This window comes from Cygnus atratus, chromosome 5 (assembly GCF_013377495.2).
Source record: "Cygnus atratus isolate AKBS03 ecotype Queensland, Australia chromosome 5, CAtr_DNAZoo_HiC_assembly, whole genome shotgun sequence".
NCBI classification, from domain to species: domain Eukaryota; kingdom Metazoa; phylum Chordata; class Aves; order Anseriformes; family Anatidae; genus Cygnus; species Cygnus atratus.
In genome coordinates, this window is record NC_066366.1 from 33,450,984 (window position 1) to 33,473,816 (window position 22,833).

The following is a 22,833-nucleotide window of genomic DNA, read 5'->3' on the forward strand; positions in this document are numbered from 1 at the left end:
TTGGGGTGCCTGCTGCGCACACCCGCTTGGTGCAAGCAGCCCCGGCAGGCTGGGCTGCGAGCGGTGAAGGGTGGCTGTCGTCCTCACCCTCCTCTGCCTCCCCGGCCCCCAAAGGGTTAAGTGCCAGTTTCCGAGTGTCTCTAAGGTGACACCACGCTCCTGTCGCTCCCCGCAGCCCCCCTCCCCACGCACACGCTCACGCTCGCTTTCTGCTTTGTCTTTTGAGGGCTGCTGCAGGATCGGTGCACAGGCACCTTCCTCGCTGCCAGCCTCTTCCTGCCTCTCTCACTGCCGCAGGGGACACCGAGGGACGTGCCTGGCCCTGGTCCCCGGGCACCCCGGGCTCTCCTTCTCCCCTGGTCTCTCTCCTGAGACCCCTTTCCCCACCAGCATCGCACTCCCCTGCTGCCCTGGCACCTTGGAGCAGCGGCACCGACGTCGGCAGGTTTTTGTCCGCCGTTCCTCTGCTTCGCTGAGGCAGGGCAGGGAGACAGACGGAGGCTGAGCCCCTCAAACTGCTACCGAGAGGCCGGCAGATAGCACTGCAAAAAGTTGGACGGCGGCTCTGCTACTTTTCCCCTGAGATTTTGCTCCCCCGGGGAGCGAAGCCTCACCGGCATCCACCTGAGGCCCTGGGGAGACCGAGCTGAGCGGGGCTCCCTGCCTGGAGAAGCGTCTCGCCCCAGCATGGCAGAAGGTCCCGGGAGCTGGAGAGACCTCACGCCGGCCAGGGGTGACAGCGAGGGGGCCAGGGGGGCCGCGGCGAGCCCCCTGGGAGCGGTGGGCGCAGAGAGCAGCGGGCGAGAGCGAAGCTTGGGCCTCCGCGGCGTGGACCCGGCTTGGGAGGAGATGAGAGGGGCGGTGGCGGTGGCGGAGGTGGAGGAGCAGTTCCTGCACTTGGCCATCAGAAAGCAGGTGTCCTACAGGTAGGAGCCCCCGGGCTGGGCTGGGGCGGAGGGGTGCCGCGGGACCTGACCTGGCTTTCTCGCTCCATCGGGGTCAGGGCTGGCTCTTGAAGGTGGCCACTGGTAGCTTCCCACTAGAGACGTCCTGCATCGCCGTGCCGTGGTTGTTTCCGAGCAGACGAGCCCTGTAGGAGCCTCCTGGGGGTCTCCCTTCCCCTGCTGAGCCATGCCATGAGCCCCAGCCGCAGACCCCAAGCGCTGCTCACCCCTGGCACCCTCTCCTACTGCCCTGTCCATGCATGGGGACAAGGGGACCTCCCAGCTGGGAGCAGGGATGTGGAGGTGAAGGGGATGAGGCTGAAAAGCCTCCGGGGGCTCTTTGCAGCGAGAGGAGCATCTGTGCTGGCTCTCGGCGTGACCCTTCTGCTTGTGCCTCACCCAGCACGGCTGCAGCCCAGCAGAGCTGCTGCGGACGAAGCGTGCCCCTGGGCAGCGTGTCCTGCGGTGCTCACAAAGTGCCTGCTGCGGGGATTTGGGGGCCGCGGGGTGCAGAGCTGTGCCGGGAGGCAGGTTTCTTGCGCTTCGGGACACACTTGGTCACCTCCTGGCTTGGCTCCCAAGCGTGCAGCAGCCCTTCTCCCCCCTTGCAAGGGCTGCGGAGCAAACTGGGAGCGAATTGCTCTCTAATACTGCAGTAATGGGGACTAATGGGAAACCGAATTAGTGCCTGCAGAGCAGGAGGGGCCCCGGGCTGACTCATCCCAGGCACTTGTTATTCCTGCAGTGGGTGGCGAGCGGGAGCAGGGGCGGCAGAGCCCGTACCAAATTAGTGCCTGGCTGTGTGAGCTGAGGCTGTGGCCAGCGCTCCTGGCCCCGGTTCGGTGCCCGGGACTGCTCCATGAGGCACCCAGCAGACCAGGGGGGTTTCTGCCCTGCTATGATGCCAAGGAAGAGAGATGGATATGCAGAGCACAGCAGCAGAGCAGGATTTTCTTCTCCTCGCTGTCTTCCTCCAGATGTGCGCAGTGCGCTCTGCGAATGGATTAGCCAGCTGCAATTATCCAGCCTCCCCAGGGGAGGAAGGGAACATATTGCAACCTAATTTGATCAGCCTGAATTTGCTCCAGAATTGTCCGGTATTGCAGGGGACTGTTTACATCCTGCTACTCCCACCCCGGCCACCCCACGCATGCGGCTCTGCTAATCCGCTCCGACCCGTGCTGCCCTTCCCCAAAACACTTCTGTCCTCCTGTCCCCCCACAGTGGGGCTCCTTGAGGTGCTCCTGGGTGGAGGGCACCCACAGCTACCTGCTGCCCCATGCCAGGGAGGAGGCTGAGCTGCTGCCCCGACCATTCAGTTCAGGCAGCAGGGCAAAGGGAAGAGAAAACGGGAGAGGAAGTGTCTGGAGGTGAAAATCTGCTTGTGCCGCCCACACGGGGCTGGGACCAGCTGCTCCTGGTTCCTGTGCCAGGTGGGGGACAGGCGGTGGCAGAGCTGCTGCTGCCCAGAGCAGCTGGTGCCCAGAACTGGGCTGACCTGGCACAGGGCGGGCGGCAGAAACCCCCTCACCACGGATCTGGAGGCACTTCCCAACCCCGTTTTGGAGTTTGGGGGCCCTGCTCCGAGGGCCATGGTCATCACCGGTGTGTCCTCAATGTCAGGCGAAGGTGGGAGGCCCCAGCTCTCCTGCTGCCAAGCTGCCTGCTCCTGCTGGGACTCATTAGTCATCAGGAGGGGCAGGCGGCATTAGCCACTATATAAAGGGTTTGAAATGAGCAGAAATGATATTAAGCCTATGGAAATAACGTTCCTTCCAGAAATAGCTGCCGTGGTGTACGGAGGCGCCTTGGGCGGGTGGAACAGAGCTCAGCACTCAGGTTATATTTAGGGCTTTGAGTAGCAGTTCCGTGCCAAGCTTATTAATGATGCTGGCTTGTGCACCAGCTTTGCAGATTCTGGGACAATTTTGCCTGGAGGGAGGTGCCTCTGCGGCGCCGGGAGGGCCCCGTGCTCCCTGTCACCGCTGCAAGCCCAGGACAAGTGCTGGGATTTGTGCCTCACTGCCAGCGTTGCTGGGCCAAGGAGCTTGGTCACAGTCCCGTGTCATATCGGCTCCTGCTCCAGGTGTCTCCATGGTGGTGTGGCAGCGGGGCAGGAGCATCTCCAGCTTGCGGGGCGGGTACAGCCTGGGGCAGCTCCAGCCAGGCAGCTCCTTTGTCCTCGGGCAATGCCCAGCAGCACCCCGCAGCCCGGCACTTGCACAGCGCAGCAGCTCAGGGCTCTCTCTTACCTTTCTGTGTTGCTTTGGGGTGAGGCTTGCAGCACTGCCCTTCTGTCACCAGCGCTGCTCCCAGCAGCGCAGCCCGTGGGGGTGTTTACGCAGAAAGGAAACCACAGCGCACAACACTCGCTGCACGGGCTACACATATGGGGCAGGGAGCGTGCCGGGAGCCAGACCTCTCCTCTCGTGCTCCCAGCCCTGGCTCCTGCCACCTCGGTGGGGCAGCAGCGCCTGGCACAGGCACCCCGTGGCAGTCAGAAGAGGGGCTGCTGTGCCCCCTGTGTCCCCCAGCCCAGCCTCGGACCCCACGGAGCAAAGCAGGGTTGTGGGGTGCCCCAGCTGCTCTGCACGCGGGTGGATAGGATGCGCTAACACATCTCACAGGCTGTTCTGTGCCGGGGAGCTAAATATAACCCAGAGCAGAGCAGAGGGGCTTTGTAATGTAAATAGCAAGGGAGGGCGAGCTTGGTCACCCTGGGCAGGGCAGGGCAGGGCAGGGGAGAGGGGAGGGTAGGCTTGTTCCAGCCACGGTGCAGGTACATGATACGTTTCCCCAGTGCTGACTTGCAGATGGACAGGGTGTCAATCCCTGCGTGGGGACAGCAGAAATGGGGATTTCTGTGCACCCTGGGAGCAGAGAGTGCACAGCACCCCCGTCCCAGCTGGGCAGTGCTGGGCTGGGAGAACGCCTGGGCTGCAAGGGGAGAGGGGCAGCAAGGCTGCCTCCTTCCTGCAGCCTGAATCCTCTCTGCTGCCCTGTTAATCGCGTTAGCCTGGCTGTGCCGAGCAGCGTAATCAAATTCCCATTCATCCCCACCAAGCCAAGCCTGCCCTGCCTTGGCAGAGACATCTGTCTCTGCGTCCCTCCGTGCAGCGGGGGGAGGAGGTGGCTGGCACCCCGGGCACGGCTGGGGACACGCTGGCAGCGCTGGCAAACCCTACAGAGCAGGCAGCTCCTCACAGACCTGTGTAGGGGGTGACAAGCAGCTGTAGGGCAGCCCCAGCCCCAGCCACGTGCCCTGCCTTACACCGGTCAGAGACTGTGGGGATGCTCCCGTCCCCCCCAGCAACGCTTCCCTGCCCTCTGGTCTCCTAACCACCACCAACAAGAACTGGACTTTTTTTTTCTTTTTTGATTTTGCATGGAGGGAAGGACAAACAGACACAGTGCGGGTCCTGGGGTAGGGAGGGACTTTGTGACCCCACGGCAGATTATCAGATTCCTTCCTGGGAACTGCAGATTTGCATGCGTACATATGCAAAGCGGCACCAGACAACAGGTTCGTGTGGGCAGAGTGGGACGGTGAGGGCTGAACAATGGGGGCCTGGGCTCCTGCACTGCTGCTCGCCGGGCATCTTCCTGCGCCCAAAATCCGCAAACAGGGTCTGGTGTTACCTTCTCCAGCCCAGGCAGGGGCACAGCAGGTGGCTGCCTCCGTGGCCGGGGCGCTGTGACCACGTGCGGTGTGCTGCTCACCCAGTGCCACCGCGTGCACCTGGGTACGGGGCTGGACGTTAACGCCGCAGGGCAGAGCGTGAGACGTTGAAAGGGAAATGTCTGCGGGCAGAGCGCGGACGCGACCAACCCCTCATCATATGCAAAGCGGCAGAGCCGACGAGCCACTTCGGTGATAGCTGCGGTGACAGAGCCGCTCCCCTCCCTCTGCGAGGTTTCTGAGCTGGAGCTGGGCGTTTGGGACCTGCCTTTTCCACCCCGTGCACATTAACCGGTGAAGTGGGCTGTGCTCAGTTTCAGAGCTAGCTGAGCGAGATCAAGGCCTTTCTTTTTTTTTTTTTTTTTTCCTTTTAACCCCTTCTGATGATGTAGTCTAAAAGAAGAACGTGCACCCCTTCAGAAATACCTTCCCCAGGAACTGGCTTTGCTCGGTTGCCTTTCCCAAGCTCCATGGAAGCTCTCCATGGACACCCTCCTGGTCTGAAGGCCTGCTGGAGGCAGAGCAGACCGAGCAGATCCTGGCTGCAAAGAGCTGGGCTTTCTGCAGCCGGGGACATGCCAGGCCTCCATGCTGCGCCCTGCAGTCCCGGCCCAGGCAACGGATTATGAACTGGAGGCATCCTCTTCACCCTCTGGAGGCTGGGCCTTCACCTTTGGTGCCCGTACCTGCTTCACCCGCTTGCTTCCCCTCACCAGCACCCGGCGCAGGGCAAGCACGGACAGAGGATGTCCGGAGAGCCGCCGGCCGGCCGAGGCCTCGCGAGGCTCCTCCAGAGGAGAGCTGGCCCCAGGACACGGGCTGCGGGGGGAAGAGCGCGGCGCCGCAATGACAGCCGCCCTCGCACTTCCAGGAAGTGCAGAGAGAGGAACCAGGTGGAGGGTGCAAACAAAGCCGGGGCCCACGCCACCGCGACCAGGCGGCGGAGCCCTGCCAGGGACCTGCCCTCGGGATGACTCCGGAAAACAGCCGCCGGGGGAGGAAGAGCGAGAGTGAACCCTGGGCTGGCTGAGCAGCATCAGCTCGTGCTGCGGCAGATGTGGCGGCACCGCTCGTGGGACGTTCCTCAGAGCCCCGCAGGGGCCACCACCATGAGGTACCCGCCGAGACGGGGCACGCCGCCTGCTCGTGCTCCGGGGGGCTGAGTGCTGGCAACCCGCGCTTTGGGGAGGGGGAAAGGTTCCTCTGGGCTCTCCTGGCTCCTCGCCTGCTGTCCCCTCCTCTTCTCCCGGTGCCAGGGCTGGGCGTGCGCAGCCTCGCCAGCGGGGATGCCGGCGGGCCGCATGCGTGGGCTCTGCCGACGCGAGCCCATTGCCTTCCCCTCTGTGACCAGGGGTGATTTGAAGCCCCCATCTGCACCCTGCATGCTCTCCCACGAGGGTTCCTGCTTGAGGGGCACATGCCCAGCGCGGGGCCGGGGGCTCAGCACGTGCCGCACCGTGCTGGCAGCAGGGGCCCTGCCCTGGCAGCCCCCCCAAGAGCCAGGTTTCGGTGTGGGCTCCGTGCCCTGCTCAACACAAGCTCCATGGCTCATTTGCCATGCAAAGGAGCACTGAAGGCCGCCGCTCTCGCCACCTGGCACAGGAGGTGAAGGCGCCCCGCGGGCAGCACCCCGGCCTGCGGGCAGGGCCCCATCCCCGTCCCCGTCCCATGCCGCGGGGCCAGCGCCAGCGGGCGAACAATGGGAGGACGCGGGAGGCTCCGGGCCTCTTCCCGAGCGCGGAGGCGGCGGCGGGGCTGACACTCGGCTTCCTGAGCCGGCAGCGAGCCGGGACGAGGGAGGGCCCCCGGGGCCTGGCGGGGCACCCGCTGCGGCTGACACCCGGCGGGGCGGCGGCGGGCGCCCGGTGCCCGGTGCCCGGTGCCCGGTGCCCGGTGCCCGGTGCCCGGTGCCCGGTGCCCGGTGCCCGGTGCCCGGGCGGCGGCAGGGGGCGCTGGCGGCCCGGCTCGGCCCCCGGTACTTCCTGCCCGGCTCCGGGCCCGGCGGGGCGGGCGGCAGCGCCGCCTCCCTCCCTGCCTCCTCCCCTGCCTGCCGCCCGCCCTCCGCCGTCCCTTCCCTCCCCTCGCATGGAGCCGCGGCGCGGGGCGGCGGGCCGGTAGCGGCGGCGCCGAGCCCCCAGCCCGGCCATGGAGGCGGCCGGGCCCCCGCCGCCCGGCGGCTCGCCTTCCTCCTCCTCCTCCTCCTCCTCTTCCTCCGCCGCCGGGGCGTCGGGCGGCGCCGAGCCCGAGCGGGGGCCGCCGCCGCCGGGCCGCCGGCACAGCAACAAGCGCTTCACCGGCCTCAAGCTCTTCGGGCGCAGGTGAGCAGCGGCCCGGGCACGGCTCCCGCTCCGCCCGCAGCGCCCCGGGGCCTGCTTGGGGCGGGGAAGGGGGCTCCGGGCAGCGGCTGCCCCGCGGAGCCCCGGGGGGCAGGGGGGGCACGGGGAGCAGCCCCAGCGGCGGTGCAGCCCGGCTCTGCCCGGAGGTGGCCGCCGCCACCGAGGCTGGGCACCTGTGGTGCGGGTGCTGCGGGAAGGCGATGCCCCGGGGTGCGTGGGGAGCCCCAGGGCGCACCCCGCTGAGGGTGCCCGAGGGGGGGCAGCGGCTCTCGGGCTCTCCTGGAGGACCTCCAGGCAGCCTCCGTCAGCCTCCCGGGAGTTTTCGGCAGCCGCCTTCGTCTCTCCGTTGTGGCGCCGGGCTCCGGAGAGGTGCTGACCCAGAGCAGGCGACTGGCGGAGGTGTGATGAAGCCGCCCAAGGGTGCGGGACGCAGCGTGGTGATGGAGGAAGATGAGTTTGCGTTTTTCTCCTTTTGAACTGTTGGCATGAATAATGGGAAGTTGGGAAGCGTTGCCCTCACTGACCCCAGCCTCCTTCCTGGAGAAGTCAGAGACTCGTGTCTGGAGGATTTGTTTCCATACGCTCAGCACCACTTGTCCCCATCCCCATGCATGTGCTTCGTGCTCCAGCTATGATTTCGGCAGTCCTGCAACAGCGAGGACTCTGTGAGTGTGAACACATGGCTGTGTGAGTCCTGTGCTGCTCCCAAGGGGCTTAGGGACCTCGGCTGCCCTGCTCTGGGCTTGCTCACGCACCCTGACCAGGTGTCCTCAAGGTGCCCGCCACGGCTTCCTCCCCGGGATCCTGATATTCACCTGATTTTTGGGATGTTCGACCCATGTAAGTGTAGGGGTGCCTGCACATCAGATGTGTAAAAACTAGGTTAGTTTAGATATGAAGGGACCTCTGGAGGCCATCTAGTCCAACCTGCCCCAGCCGTCTTGGTGGCCCTCCGCTGACTTGCTGCAGCTTGTCAGCACCTTTTCGTACGGGGGGGGAGAAGCACTAGGCAGTGCTCCCAGCATGATTTCACAGGTGCTATACAGAGGGGAAGGGTCCCGCTGCCAGCCTGCACAGCACACCGTGCGAAGCCACACGGGAGCTGGGAGTGAAGGGTTTGCAAGGTCACTCCACCCCAGAGCGAGAGCTGCTTTCCTCTGCTCTGGTTTCAGAGCTATCGGCAGTGGCCACGTGGAGCTTCTTGCAGTTTCTGTCCTTTCCCCAGTATTAGAAGGTGTCTCTGGCTCCCGGGGGTTCACGTGTCCCTGAGCAAGCCATTATTTTTGAGTACAGTGGGGAAATTCTCCATGTGTGGATGGTTTGTGTGGTGCAGATGCATGGAACAGGCAGGAAGTGCAGACCTGCCCAGGCCAGCACGCCCTGCAGAGTGCCTTGAGATGCCCCTCGAATTGTTCAGTGCTTGGATATGTCTCTTGCTCTCCTTCCACTGATGGAGGAACTTGGTTCCCCCTGGATGCTAAATACAGCACTCAGAGCTGTGAAAAGCTGTAGGGGAGGAAGAAGAAATTCCCAAAGGCCGTGAGGAAGGAAGAAACCCCCGCACGCACCTGTGGGTGGAGAGAGTGGGCTGAAGGCATGGAGGAGAATTGGCTGGGAGCTGCTGAGAGCTGCCGAATTTGTGCCCACCTCAATGGCAGAGCAGAAGGTGGCACCGAGTTCCACTTCGTCAGAGGGAAGTGCGGGGTAAGGTGCTTATTCTCCTTTGTTTTGGAGAAGTACAGTCAGTACTCATCCGTGAAACGCTTTCAAACAGCGATTGGTGAAGAAATCTGCACCCCCTTGGATTCTGGAGTTTAGCCAGAGTCTGTTTGGCCAGGAAAAAAGTGGAAAGGAAACTTTGCACGGGGAGATGAAGCCTTGCATCTGGAGAGCTCTGGCTGCAAGGAGAGAGATCTCCTGAGCTGGGCACATGCTGCTCGGCTCTTTGGTTCCTCTGAGACCGTCGGTTGCTCAGGCCAGTTGCAGTAACAGCAGGAGGCACACCTTCACAGATGAGGATCCAAGAAACAGGAGACTGCACCAGCACCAAATGCTTCTTGCCTCCTCTGACACCCCCGGAGCCCATCTGTCCTCGGGGCTGGCACGCAGGGCTTCGTGGGCATCTCACTGCAGATGAATCCTGAGAGGTTTTTAAGCAGAAGAGGGGTGAGACCCCAAGTTCTCCCTGAAGCTACGGCACATTAGCCTCCTGTGTGCTGCAAGCGGACTTATTTCTGTGCCTTGTAATTGCCTTAAAGGAGGGTGGAGTAATTGGCTCCAGAGCTGACAGAGACAAGTGCACAATACGTGCATCCGGGCCACAGATGGGTAATTCTTTTAATTGGGCTGATAAAGAGATTGGAGCTGATCAGATAATAGGTGGTTAGGATTAAATTTCCTTCCCAGGTGCCCTGTTTCTTGTGGTGTAAGTGAACAGCGTGGTGTACCCCTTCCAGCTGTGAAGGGGAGGGAGTACCGTGCGAGTGCTGGGGGGGCAACCCCTCTCCTGCTCTGCCCCATGCTGGAGAGGCGAGCCACTCGCGTGGGTTTCCCCGCAAGGTTTGGGACCCTCACCGTGTTCCCCTCCAGCGTGATGGAGAGGCCTGGCGCAGCGGGGCTGCCAGCAGCACAGCCCGCAGGCGCAGCCCCGCGGGGAGGGGAGCGTGGGACTGCAGCTGAGAGCTGAAAGCCGGGGGGATGCGTGCCATCGCAGGGGAAGGTCTGTGGGTGGCACAGCGTGCGGGTAAACGGCACTCGAGAAACTGAGCTGAGCGCTCGCCTACACCTTTCTGGGACGGCGCTCGTCTCTCTGCTCGATGCTGACGCCCGTGTGAAAGCTGGGGGAGAAGTGCCCGTGGGAGCTCTGGCTGCCCCCCTGCCTTCCCCCTGCCCACCGTGCTGGTGGCACCTCCGTGTCCCCTTGAACTCACCGGCCCTTTGCCGCTGAGCTGCCTGAGCGGCGAGCCTGGGCCCCAGAGCAGCGGCTGTGGGACGCAGGGCTTTGTGTGTGCTTTCCCCTTGCGCAGCCGTGGGCTAAATCCCAGGTGCTGCGAGGGAAAACCAGGCGACTGTGGCAGCAGCGAGGTTGGCGAGCTTTAAAATCAGCACGCCGCCAGGGCCAGAGCAGAGCTTACCTCGGGACAGGCTTTTTCACCAAGCGCCTCGCTGCCAACTGGCTGTTGAGCAAGCGAGAGGATGCCTCCTCCTCCTCCGCACATGCAGATCTCGATCTGCCTGGGAAGCCTCCAGCTCCCCGCTCCTCCAGCCTCGTGCTGCTCGCAGGTGATGGGCGGGCGGGGGGTCCCGGCACCGCAGGAGTCCCCAAACGCTCCTCCTGCAGCACCTGCGGCACGTGTTGGTGGGGTGCGTTGGTGCGCTGCTGGTGGAGGCTGGGATCTCGCCGGCTCGCTCCCTCCTCGCAGCTGGCCGCTCTCCGGCGCCAAGGCGAGCTCCAGCTGCCCTCCAGAGCGCAGTGTGCCAGAGCTGGAGAAGGTGGCAGGACCCCTAAGCTGCTTAGGAGCTGGAGTGTGCCTTCCGAGAAAGCGTGTCATCTCATCGAGGGGCTGAGGGATGGGGTGGACGGAGGACAGCGGGCCTGTAACTTCTGTAACTTAAATGTAACTTCCAGCTCCGCTCTCCTTGGAGCTCTGGTTTCTGTTTCCCAGGTGAGCCCAGGAGCTGAAGCTCACAAGTTAGCTCTCAGCCACGCTCTTGCTTGGTGCCACAAACGGGTGCTGATTTTGAGGTGCTGAGTTCAGAAGCGGAGCTAAGGCTGCGAGCTGATGCTTGGGCTCCTTGATCCTCGGGATCATAAACCCTCCTTTTCAGAGAGACTGGGGGCTGGCAGGAGGTGAGGTGCTTCTGCAAGAGGCTTTTTGATGTAGGGCTCGGATGCAGGACCTGCTTGGGGTCATGGGCAGGGTGTGGAAATACCGAAACCTGTCCTGCTGGTTCTGGAGCTGGCACCAAGCTCTGCGGGAATAAGTGCCTCTGTCTTGGTGATCCTGAGCCCGGGAGCTTTCCCCGGGCCAGCTCTCCAGTATTACAAAAGCACAGTCCCCTGTCCTCGTGTTTCTGTCGAAACTCATGCAGGCATGGCAGCAGCTGCAGTCTCTCTCTGGGAGCTGGGAACAAGAGAGGCTTTTCTCTCCTCCACGTCAGGGCGTTAGGCAGGTGGTGAAACTCCACCAGGGCATGCAACGAGGCCGCGCTGGCCAGGCGAGCTGCGTAAGGGGCACGGAGCCCTCTGTCCTGCGTCAGGCCCGTGGTGCATCCAGCCTCGCTCTCCTCCAGCCCACGATTCAGGCCTTGGTGCCTGGAGGGGATAACTTTGTAGTGAGCAGCCAGCCCTGTCCTCATCACACAGGGGACGGGTGCTTCCTGCTCACGCGGAGGATGTCTTCTGGTATCCCAGACAGTGACGGGCCTCCTGCCTGCCGGGCAGGTCGTGCTGTCTGGGCTGGGCTTCTGGTTTCAGTTTCTACCTCCGTGCCTGGGAACAGCCCACCCGAGCTTTGTCTGTCTCACGGCTTTCCCCGGTGATCCAGGGCCTGGGGAGCTGAGCCGAGCACCTCTGGTCCCTGAGGAGCCCTCCTGACCTGGCGGGGACCGGCGGTAGCAGGGGACAGGGCAGGCACGTGGCATTGGGGTGGGGGAACGGCACCTGGCTGTTCACCTCGCCCCGTCTCCCTCCCCGTGCTTGCTAGCTGCAGCTTTGTGGGGCAGGAGCAGTCTCGGGCTCCAAAATACGCTGTGGCTTTGCAGAAAGTCACGTGGACCCACTGGTTTTCTGTCCCAGGAAGTCAGAGAAGCTAACAAAAAGGCGCGTTGCAAAGGGTTTTCCCCTCGTTTTGGCGCAGCTCGGCTCCCACAGGAAACGTGGGTGCTGGTGCAGCCCATCTCTCGCTTGTCGTTGGCAGCCCAGGTGTGGGTCTGGGGCAGAGTCCGTGGGGAGCCTCCTCCCTGCCTGCTTCCCAGCCCCTGGGCTCCCACCTGCAGTCCAGGCAGGGCTCGAAGGCGTGGGGAGGATGGAAATTCATGGGGCAGGAGCACCCAAGCCTGACAGCGGCTGGTCCTGAGCTGCTGGCACAGCCCGCAGCCAGCCCGGCCTTGCAGAGAGGCAGCGGGGGCCGTGCAGCATCCATGTGCCGGCCCCTCCATGCGAAAGTTCCCCCTCCATCAGATTATCCCTATCTCGTCCTGCCTCGCTGTCCCTGGCCCCGGCCGGGAGCCGCTCAGATTCAGCACTAAGCCTCTTACCGCAAAAAACCCGAGGTCACCACGCAAGGGAGCATCGCGTGGGGTGGGGTGCGCTGGCGGCGGGCAGCTGAAGTGTGGTGGGGGTGTTTTCCACAGGGATTTTGTGCCTGTTAGAGGCTGGCAGATGGGGAGATTAAGCAGCAGATCTGCTGGCGGGGTTCCTGTGTGCCTGCTGTGGTACAGAGGAGCTGGAGCCATCCCGTGGGATGGGGATGGGGCGGCCGCTGGCGTAGGGGATAGCCTGGGGGAGGTGAGGTGGGGAGGCCGGGCTCCGTGTGGGGAATAGGGGGTCCCTTCAGTGATGGATTCAGTGATGTCGGAGGTTTTCTGAGGGCTGTCTGCCAAGGAGCGTGTCCTGCTGAAGGCGCACACCGCTCTGACCTCCTTAAAGCTGTGGCTGTTTCAAATTTGGCTGCTGAGGGTGCACCACGCAACCGAGATCAGAGCCATGAGGCCAGGCAGAGCTCTGCAGCCACCACCGCTGCGGCTGTGTGCACGCCTGGCCCTGCTCAGCAGCTCCCCACGACGGGGAAGGGGGACACAGAGCCAGCAGGGACAGGAGGTGCCTGGTCAGAGACCTCCAGCAAGGGCCCCCTGGATCTTCTCATCACCCACCGGCCAGTTTTGCCGTCCCCTGGATGTCAGAGGAGGCAGAGGTGGTGGCAGAAGGGGTCAGAGGGGTCTGAAGAAAGTCCTGCCCCTCTGTGCTGTGTCACGAACCGCTTGGCCCCGGGCTGGTGGCAGCTCGGGGACTGCCTGTGCTGCTCCCGGCACCTCCTGTCCCCGCCGGCAGGGCTCGCCGCCTGCGTGCAGGGGCCGCAGGTTTCGGAGCAGGCAAGCTGCCCTGCCCTGTTCGAACAATGCTCCTTCATGTGAGGTTCGTTGAGTGCCTTCATAATTCATCTGAAATTCAAATCCATGCCCGGGCCTGGCAGTCGAGGCAAAGGCTGCCGGGAGCCGGGCTGGTGCGGGGGCTGGAGAAGAGGAGGAGGAAGAGGAGGGAGGGAAGCACGTCCAGCCCTCCGGGTGCGAGCGGCGGTTCTTTGGCAGCAGGCTGTGGGTGGCTCTCGCCGTGTTTGTTTTGGCCCTGGGGTTGAGGTGACTCTGGACTGGGCTGGATTTTTGCGTCCCAGCAGCCGGAGCGTGGTGCTTGGTGTTTGCTGGCTGACTGCAAGGTCTCCGGAGGCACGGTGCCTGCAAGATCTCCGTGGCTGGCAGCAGGGGAGGTGACACAGGTGCTGCCACCTCGGCTGCAGACCCCGAGGCTGTGGGGAGAGCGTGCAGGGAGGAGGAGGGATGGTGCCGGGGAAGCAAAGTCGCCGGGCGGCCGGAGGCGTTTATGGGGAGGGCTTGCTGACCACTTTCTTTGTGTCCCTAGAATCCACCTGCCCCACAAAGGTGTCTTCCCTTGTCTCCAGGGCAGCCAGCCCGGCCGATGGGGATCCAGGAGGATAAAGCACCGGCCGGCGGTGTATAAGTATGTGGCATTTTTATTGGCTTGCGCAGACTGCGCAGTTCCAGCAGCTGCTCCGACGTCGCTGCTCGAGAGCTCTCCTCCCTCCCACCCGCGTCTCACCCCGCGTCACCCTCTTGTGTCTGCACTAACCAAGGCCACCAAAAGCCAGGCTGCTGCCTGCTGCGTGTGTCACTAACCTTGTGCTAGAGGGCAGCTCGCTGCCAGACTTCCCTCTGCTAACGTGGCGGCCCCGTCCTGCTGGTGTTCGGGTTGAAGGCATGCCAAGGGCTTCCTCCTCCATGGCCTGGCTGTCGTGGGCATGAGGGCTGTAGCACCCAGGCCCTGCGCAAGCCGAGCACTTTAAAGACCTAAAATGGCAACACCAAGAGGGTGGTTTAGCCGAATGGGGTGAAGCAGCCTGATGTTTGGTAGGGCTGAGCATGCCTGCCGTGGTGGGAAACCAGAGAGGTAATCGTGACTGCAGGGGTGTAGTTATTGTGTGAGAGCTAACACCTAGACTAACCGTGCTGCTGGGGGCTGAGGAGTGTTCCCAAGGAGGTGTGGAGACAGGGGCAGGTCCCGATCTCAGGCTCCTCATACCAGAGCCCTTGTGGAGCAGCACATCAGCCCGGTAAGGCCTTGGCTGCCCTGCTTCCTGCCTTCTGTTACACAGCTCCTTGGGGTATCACCCACCCACACAATGTCCTGGACCTCTCCGGGTTTCCTGCTTGTCACCCAGCATGCTATCTCTGATTGCAGTGGTCTCCAGCTCACCAGACCTTACAGATACAAAAGTCTCGTGCCTTGGTGCCGCCTGGGAGCCCCGTGGGTGGAGATGCTGCGGGTAACACCAGCATGCTTGTCGGTTAGCTCTGCACGCTGGAGGCGGATGGGGTTTGGAGAGGCCCAGAGTGCTGCGGGTTGAACACCAGAGGGCATGGTCGCTCTTCTGTGCTGCGCGCTGGAGGGATGCCGGGGAGGGAAGAGCTCCCCAGACAGTGCCAGCACTTTCCTTGGGGCTTGCTTGGGCTGGGTGCCATGGGATGGCCCTTCCGCGGGCCTGGTCTCCTTGCTTCTGATGGTTTTTCTCTCCCCCTTTGTACAAGGGAGCTGTCAGAGCACCTCTCGTGCAGTCCACACAGTGCCTCCCTTTTCTTAGGGTTAAGGTCAGTGCTGGAGCGCATGAGGAACAGAGAAAGGGTGACAGAGTGAGGCAGCCCTGCCCTACCAGCCTGAGCTCAAGTGCTAGCCCGTGTCCAAAAGGGCAATGTGCTCCCAACCAGTGGTGCCTCTTCACCCAGGATCTGCTCCACAAAGCAGAGTGCAGGGAGAGAGCCCCTCGGAGTGCAGCAAGTGGCCGGCAAGGGGATATGGGGTGAGGGAACAGAAGAAAAGGAAGCACACGTGAGGGCAGATAGGCGGAAGGCAATCAGAGCAAAAAGTGCGGAGGAAAAAACCCAGCTTCTCTTCGTGCCCTTCCATTTGTAATGGGGACAAGCTGACCTTTAGCAAAATCAAAAAGTGGTAGGTTTAGCAGTGACTCTTTTTAGAGTCACTTCAATCTGTACATCAGAGGGGGAGAAAAAGACTGTGTAACTCACTGCCACAAGGTGAAAAAGAGACACCAGAGATTGGATGTGATATCAGCAACAAGGTCACAGTTAAACCAACAAGCACCCTTTGGGGTGTGAGTCGCAGCTTAGTCATGGGGTCACAGTGACGGCTGGGGACGCAGAAGCTGGAGGTGCCTTTCCTGCCCCAGCCTCAGGCCCCGTGCAGGGACCTGATTTCTCAGAGGTGCTAAGCCCTGCCCCTGGTTTCGGGCCCTGCTCCTTTCCCGCAGGTACCTGCAGTGGCTGGGCTGGGGTCCCTTATCCCACTGGAAGCCGGCCACCTTGCTTGGGAAGCTGGGCTCGGGGTTGTGTGGGGATCTGTGTTTGTTTGCACTGGATGGACAGCTAGCCCTATCACCATTTTAATTTCCTCTTTGATAAATACACCACAAAAACACTCAGCCAGTCCCAGCAAGCAGATGTTAACAGGATAGCTCAGGACTCTGCTCCCAGGGCCCCTCAGGACCCTCTTCTCCCTCAGCCGGGGTCGCAACCTGCACCGCAGCCACTGGGGCTGCCAGGACGCGGGGACCCGCTGGTGGCAGCCGTCCCTGTCCCTGCGGGGTGTGCGGGCAGAGCTGGAGCTGCTGGCTGTGGGGAGGGAGGAGGAAGGAAGCGGCCTGGTGCGAGGAGAGGGCAGAGCGCGCCGGCCTGCAGCGCCTGCCGGGTTTGAGCGGGGAGAGAGCAGAGCCGGGGCTCGGCACGCAGATGCTTCCTGCTGCCTGCCCCGGTGTCTCCAGCTGCCTTCCCTGCCAGCAGCCTGAGAGCAGAGCCGAAACAGTCCCTACGCAGCACCGGCAGGGATGAGTTTTGCCTACATGTCCTCTCCCGCCGCCTTGCAGAGGCTGCCCAGTCCACCTGCGTGACAGCGCGGTGGCGGTGGCTCAGCCATGGGGCCTGGCTCCCCTCTGGTTTATGGTTTCCTGTGAATGGCTTCTGAGATACCCATCGGCAGCGCTGCCGCGGGAAGGCAGCCGGCCCTGCCTGCCTCTGCTGCTCTGGCAGCGCTCTCCGTTGACGTTTTGTTGTTATCGTTTTACCGTCTTCTCTCTGCGCTCCCCAAGGAGCGCCGGGCACGGTCCAAGCGCACGCACGCTCGCACACAGGCGCACAGAAAGAGCTCCGGCTCTAATTTTAGCCGTGACGTACGCAGGGGGAGCGAGCAGCCGGGAGGAGGCCGGGTGTGAAGGGATGAGGTCCCAGCTGCAGGGCCCTGCGGTGACTCACCGCGGCCGCCTGCGCGGCTGCCCGATCTGGTCACCAGCGCTCGCTTCTGCACCGGCCGCGGCTGGTGACTCCTTCCTTCGGGGCATCTCGGAGGGAGGCAGCTGCCGGTGCAGTCCCTGCACCAGGGCCCCTCGCTACAGCAAGGGGAGGTGACATGCTCCTGAAGGCTGCCTGCTCCTCGGGCTGTGCAAAACCCTTTATTTTTAACGATGGCCCAAGGAGGTGGGAGAGAATCGCCCACCCCGTAATCCTCCCCTCGTTGCTTCGAGGGAAGCAGTTGCATCCCACGTTTGCAGAAGTGGTTTGGTTGTGAAAGGCTGAGGAGACATCACCTTGCCGTGTCACCTTCAGGTGCTTGTGCCCGAGGGGAGCACGCTGCTCCGGCACCCACCTGGCACAGTGTGCTCCGCAGGATCAAACCAGGGCTGGCGCCGTGTGGGTGCCCAGACCCAGGTACCGAAGCACGGTCCTTTCCCAGAGGCCAGGCAGCTCCCCGCAGGGGTCTCCTGCGCTGGGGTAGGCACAGCGCCTCTCTCCGCACTGTGAGCGGGCTGGGAGGAGGCTATTACCGCACATCATCAGGTTTGGTCCTTGTGCTTCAGCACCGACTGAAAGCGGGGCGCGTGGTTTTGGGACGTGGGATGCTTTTGCCGGGGGGAGAACTGCTTTGGGCTGTCTGCAGGCACCAAGGGTGTGAGTGGCTCGGTGCCAGGGGTTCCCGTCTCTTTCTGGGCCCCTTCTGCGTGTGTCTCTCTCTCTCTCGGGGCAAGCCTGCCTGGGGCTGCTCGCAGAGGAAGTGCAGTCGGTTATTTTAACGAGCGCTGTCAGGGTTTGCAGCGCGGGGAGGAGGCGGAGGGAGCAGCGGAGCGCTCGCTCGCCAAACTAGGACTTGGTCGCAGAGGGCTGGCCCGCCGCTGCTCCTCGGCCGCTGCCGCCCGCTCATCACCTGCAGGGACCTCAGCTCCGTTCCGGATCAGGTCACAGAGGCTTTTCCCCGCGCTCTGCCCTTCTTTCCTCTCCTCCTCCTCGTCCCTGTGTTTTCCTGCTTTCATTTGTGCTCGGTGGGGGAAGGGAGGGGACCAGGGGACGGAGCCGTAGCTGGTGGGTTTGGTCTGAGCAGGTGCCGTGTCCCACCACACCGGGTAGGGTCGGGGGGAGCAGACCCCCAAGTCAGCCCCTAAACCCTCACTGTGCTGGCTCCTGGAGGCTGGATCGAGCCGCAGCTGTCCCGTGGGCTATGAGCGGTCCCTGGGGCTGGCACGGGGGCTTTGGGAAACCCAGCACTGTGGCACTTCGCGGCACTTGGCTGCTGCCTCCCCTGCCAGAGGTGGGTTTCCAGCCGCACGCTCTGCTTGCTGGTAGGCACGGGCTGTGTCCTGCCAGCCTGTGCGGCACGTGGAGGGCAGAGGGGAAGAGCAGGGGGAAACCTGTGGCATGCAGAGAGTGGTGTAGGGGGCCAGCCTGTGCCAGCTGCTTTGTCCCAGAATAGTTCTGGGGGGAGCGGCTGCCTTCTGGGCTCCTGGCATCTCCCCTGGTGCTGGTGGCACCCGCTGCTTTTGCTGGGGGTGGTAGGATGACCTTCCGCTCCCTGCTGCAGGCTGGTGTCCTGCCTGTCTCTGTGTTTCTGTGCCTGTAGCTGAGGGCCTGAGGCTCCCTTGGGAGGTCTTTGTGGCCCCCCAGCCCCAGGCATCGCTGCCTGAGCTCTGCATCCCTCACACTGGAGCTTTTTCTCTGTGCTTTTTTCCCTGCCTCTTCCCACGGGATGCTGCCATGATCCCCTGCCCAGGCTGGCTCCACGCTGGGGAGTTTCCCCCAGCTTCCCACATGCTGGGGAGCCGGGCTCAGGCAGCTGGACCGCGGGACTGGCCTCCCTTTAAATAGCATCTCCCTCGGGTCCCTCCTCTACGTGAGGCACAGAGCTGTGTATACCAAAGGAGGGGATCAGCTCTGGGGGGGGACAGCGGGTGTCTGCTGCAGGAAGCAGAGCCTGGCCCTTCCTGCGCTCCCAAAATTGCCAGAGCCAGCCTGCCCGACCCACCGCTGCTTCGCTGCTCTCCAAAGGGAGCTTTGGGAGACAAGGAACTCTTTAATATCCGTCCCAGCCTGGGTCGCGGGTGATGCTGATGCGACCAAAATAGAAACTGCACGGACTGCTGCTGCCCCATCCCCTGCTCTCGCCTGGCCCCTGTGTGCTGATGTTTGCTCACCCTCTGCATTTCGTCATGGATAATTCGCTATCCCAGGCTGCCGGTCCAGACGCTTGGCTCTTGGCACAGCAAACAAACACAGCAGTGGCTTGTATAAATCAGCGCTGTCCAATTTCTTGATAACCAGGAGGCAGGTTGTTTAGTGTAGTGGCAAATAAACTTCGTAATGTTATGATGGTGGAAAGTTGTCAAGGGATATGAATGTGCAGACTCAGCCCAGGAGCCGCCAAGGAGACAGCTTTAGTTTAAATTAAGACAAAACTCCATCTTCCATGGATTTTGGGAAGGAAATCACATTGTTGTAATGGGAACATTACTCTGAGCCTTAGGGCTGGCAAACTCTTGACTTTATGAAGCATAAGTGGAGGGGCTGAGCTAGCCTGGCAGGCGTGCCTTAAATCGAGCCTGAGGCACGCTGCATATGGCAGCGGGACCACACAGGAGCAGTGCCGAGCACCGTGCTGTGAAACCCTCCCAGTGCTGCGAGCCTTGGGGTGCTGGCTGGGTTTGGGAACGGAGGAGCAAGGAAGGTGAGGGTTGTGTCACGCCGTGCCCTGAAGGGTTGCGTGTCACACCAGAGGGGCTCGAGGTTGGCCTGGTTTGTGCTGAAAAGGCAGCGAAGGGGCAGTGGGACCAGAGCTTGGAGAGAGGCAGGATGGAGGTGGGATTATGCCAAGAACTGTAAAAAAAAGCATGAGGCCCTTCTGCTCCCAGACCCTGCTCTTCCCAGGAAGCCTCACCTTGAAAACATTTTCTCATGAAGGGCCGGGCAGGAGGTCCTTTTTTTCCGGGACAGCCGGTCCCTTTTGCCTTATTTTGGTCAAGGCCCGGCCAAGCGGTGGGGACTGTGTTCAAATCCCTGTGTGGGCTTGGGTAGTTCCTTCAATGTTGCTTTGCCCCTTGGACAAGCTTCCTATGAGAAACTGCAAAGCCGCAGCATTTCCTTGCTTCCTTGCAGCCGCCCCATGCGAGGCAGCTGTGAGCTCCGAGACCCTGCCCCATGCGGGAGAGCCAACAGGGACACGAGATATAGCAGGCTCAGTGCACACAGACACTTACCTCGTAGCCAAAATTGGGCTCCCGTGACACAGTGAAGCGAGGTGCTGGCGGAGAGGATCAGCGTGTGCAGGGACAGGGGTGGGTCGTGGCTGGGATGCGTGTTGAGAAGGACTGCTGTAGGAGGGGAATGCAAGAAGGGGTTGTTCAGTGACTTTTTTCCTTCTGGCAGTTGGGAAATGTGTTGGTGTGTGATGAGACAAGATGGGAACTACTGGGGTCTGACAGACGAGTGTCCTCTTCCCTTTGACAGGGCCAGAGGGAAGCACCGAGGGTCCTGCTTTAACCTACTTGCTGAGCTTGATGGTGGCAGAATCAGCTGGTTGGCATCCCCGGCTCCTAACTGAGCTGCCCAAAAGGCTAAAAATGGTGGGGGATTAAAATCAGTAGTGGCTGCCTGCAAAGCCTAGTCTCGTCCTCATGTGTACTGCGTGGTAATCTGCCCGAGGCAGCAGAAGTCAGGAGGGGCGCTGACCTGGTGCCCTTTCACTGAGCCCTCGCTGCCAGCTGGGGTATCTGGGCTGTCCCACAAAATTCCAGTCTCCTGAAATAAAGCGTGTGGGTGAGTTTTCTATCTAGCCATCCTCCGCAGGGATCCCATTACCTTTCGGTGCCACACTTTGTGGGTATTTAGAGCAGGTCCCTGCGCTGGCACTGCTGCGAGGTCGCGGAGCAGAGGCTTGTAGTGTGGGAGCAGGAGGCTGCGAATTTTGCTTTTTGCTAGGCCGTGTGCTCGGGGCGGGTGATCGGCAGCCTCTGTGCTAGGTCTGCAGCCTGGTGCTCTGTCATCTGGTGTGTGTGTGCAGACCTGGCTGCAGGGCGTCATGGTCTGCGTGGCACGTGCAGGCTTTACGGCATGGAGAGGCCAAGCTGGTGTAGCTGCCTGTCCCTTGTGAGTCAGAGCAGCCCTGGGACCTTTGGTTTCACCAACCAACGTGCCCAGTGACACTGACAGGTTTCTGAGCGAGTTAGCAAAGCCCTCAGATGTTGCCTGGGGTGACCTGCTCTCAGTTCATGCTCAGGTAACCCTGGCAGTAGACCTTGAGGCTCCCCTCCGAGTGCCCTACAAGGGCCAAAACAGCATTGCGCTGCCTGGAGGCACAACCCTAAGGCTGTGGCAGTACTCTCCTCCTCTGCAGCGTGAGGGTGGCAGCACAGGCCTGCTGTGGTCTTGCAGCTCGGGGGCCTGGGAGTGAGGTGCTGTGTATAGGCGGTGGCACTTGTTGCATTACATGAGATGAGTAAATCTGAAAATAGAAGGCCCATGGTTCACCCTTCACAACACTTTGAAAGGCTCACGGTTTGGACGGAGCCTTCCTGCCGCTGTTCTGGAGATATTTCTGGCTGCCTCAGTCCCACGAGCCGTGCCCGGGCGTGCAGCACCGCTCACTCACACATCAGCTGTGGCGCTGAATGGGAGGAAGGCAGGCTGGCGGTGCCGGTAAATGAGAGCCGTACACGGGAGGCAGGCGCTGCAGTCCCCGCCGCGATGACTGCCGAGGGCTTGTGCAGCCCGCAGGCGCTCGCTGCTGCCGTCCTGCTCTGGTGCTGCTGGGGAGATGTCTGCCCCTCGCTTTGGGGCTGGCTGAGAGCTCAGCATGGATTATTCTCAGACCTTTTGGCCCCCGAGGCCCTTTTTCTCACGGCCTTGCCCCCTCGAGCAGCTTCTGCCTCTGTCTGATTTGTGTGATGTCGGACAGATTACAGCTGGAGTGGAAATTTTGGGCAGAAACAAACTGCGCGGAGTTTGGGAACTCGCTCGCCTCGCTGTAACCAAAGCCCTACCACAGGCTGTACCACATCTTGACCAGCGTGCTCCCTTTCCCATCCAGCATTGGCACCTTTCTCAGCAGGCTTATCCACACAGGTCACGCTTCCCATTGCCTCAGGGAGGGCTGGGGAGCCCAAGGGAGAGGGGAGGCCAGCAGCTGATGTCTGGGAGCAGGGACAAGGGGACAGGGTCTCAGCAGAGGCAGCGTGGGGACAGCAGTGTACATGGGAAGGCTGAAAGGACGGGGGAGTGCAAGCTGACAACGGGAACCGAGGCTGAAGGCAAGCTGCAGTGTGTCAGCAGGACAGGGATAGCAGCAGCTCCCTGGGTGGGCTCCCAGGCTTTTGTCCCTTGGTCCCTCCAGTGTCCTGTCAGGGAGGAGACAGAGACAGAAGCCCAGGAGATCTCGGTGTCACACATGGGTGGCTATTAATAACACGCCTTCCCCGTGGTTGAGCTGTGCAAGTCAGCCGTCCTGGCCTGGGGAAGGCAGCCTGTAAACTGAAATGGGCTCTCGTTTGCATGCTGCCAGCCCTGGTGCCACAGCACCAGCCCAGCAGCTGCAGCAAGCCTTGCTTCAGAGACTCAGCCAGGACGGGCCCTCGTCATGGAGCAGGGTGAAGCTTGGGCTAATTTCCCTCACTGTAGCCCAGTGGTTGGGAAAAATGCTTTCCAGCCGACTAAGTAGAGGCTTGCTGAAAGGTCTGGAGGAGCTGATGGCGTTTTTCAAGTCCAGACTTCTCTAAGGCTCAAGGCTTGTTGGTCATGCAGCCAGGAGTGTCCTAAGTGTGGTCCTCTTGCCACCTTTTGTGCCAGGAGAGGGCTGCCACGGCTGGCAACATGGAAGGGCAGCCTGGCATCTCTCTTGCTTCTGGGCACCGTCAGGAGGACGCCAGACTGTTGGAGGGACAGAAGGAATTATAACACAGAAAGGACCAAGCAGACGTGTTGCACAGCATCGCTCTGTGTCTAAGGACACGGGCATGGTCAGCATAGTACCTAGGGGTTTACTCGAGGCTGCTGGAGCAAAGCAGAGTGATGGACCTGAGCATCAAGAAGCTCTCCATGATATAGGCCTGTGCCTTGAGGGATATTGCATGTTCAGGTGCAGGAGTCTGCGTGTTGGGTTTTGTAGCTACCACCACCACAGGAGGGATGGCTGCTGGGTGATCGGGGTCTTCATGTCAGCTGATCCACTACCTCTGAGTCCAGTGAAGTTACAAGATGTAAGTTCTTCCTCTTCCATCCCTGCTTGACTTTCCAGAGGCATTTATATCCTGCCACC

The 22,833-nt window shown here is 61.9% G+C and overlaps 1 protein-coding gene across 4 annotated transcripts in view; it reads left to right on the forward strand.

Moving 5' to 3' along the window:
* Window positions 1-5,496: 5,496 nt before the first annotated feature.
* The window catches only part of DGKZ (diacylglycerol kinase zeta), a 42,997-nt gene continuing 25,660 nt past the window's right edge, over window positions 5,497-22,833 (forward strand). The window contains exons 1-2 of one of the 4 annotated variants that reach the window (XM_050711039.1): window positions 5,528-5,737; window positions 13,597-13,695. In XM_050711039.1, coding sequence (XP_050566996.1) covers window positions 5,679-5,737; window positions 13,597-13,695 — 158 coding nt within the window. In that variant the 5' untranslated portion in view covers window positions 5,528-5,678. Of the gene's footprint in view, window positions 5,738-6,768; window positions 6,942-13,596; window positions 13,696-17,383; window positions 17,492-22,833 lie in introns of those variants that run through there. The other 3 variants (XM_050711040.1, XM_035539707.2, XM_050711038.1) reach the window with 3 other exon arrangements.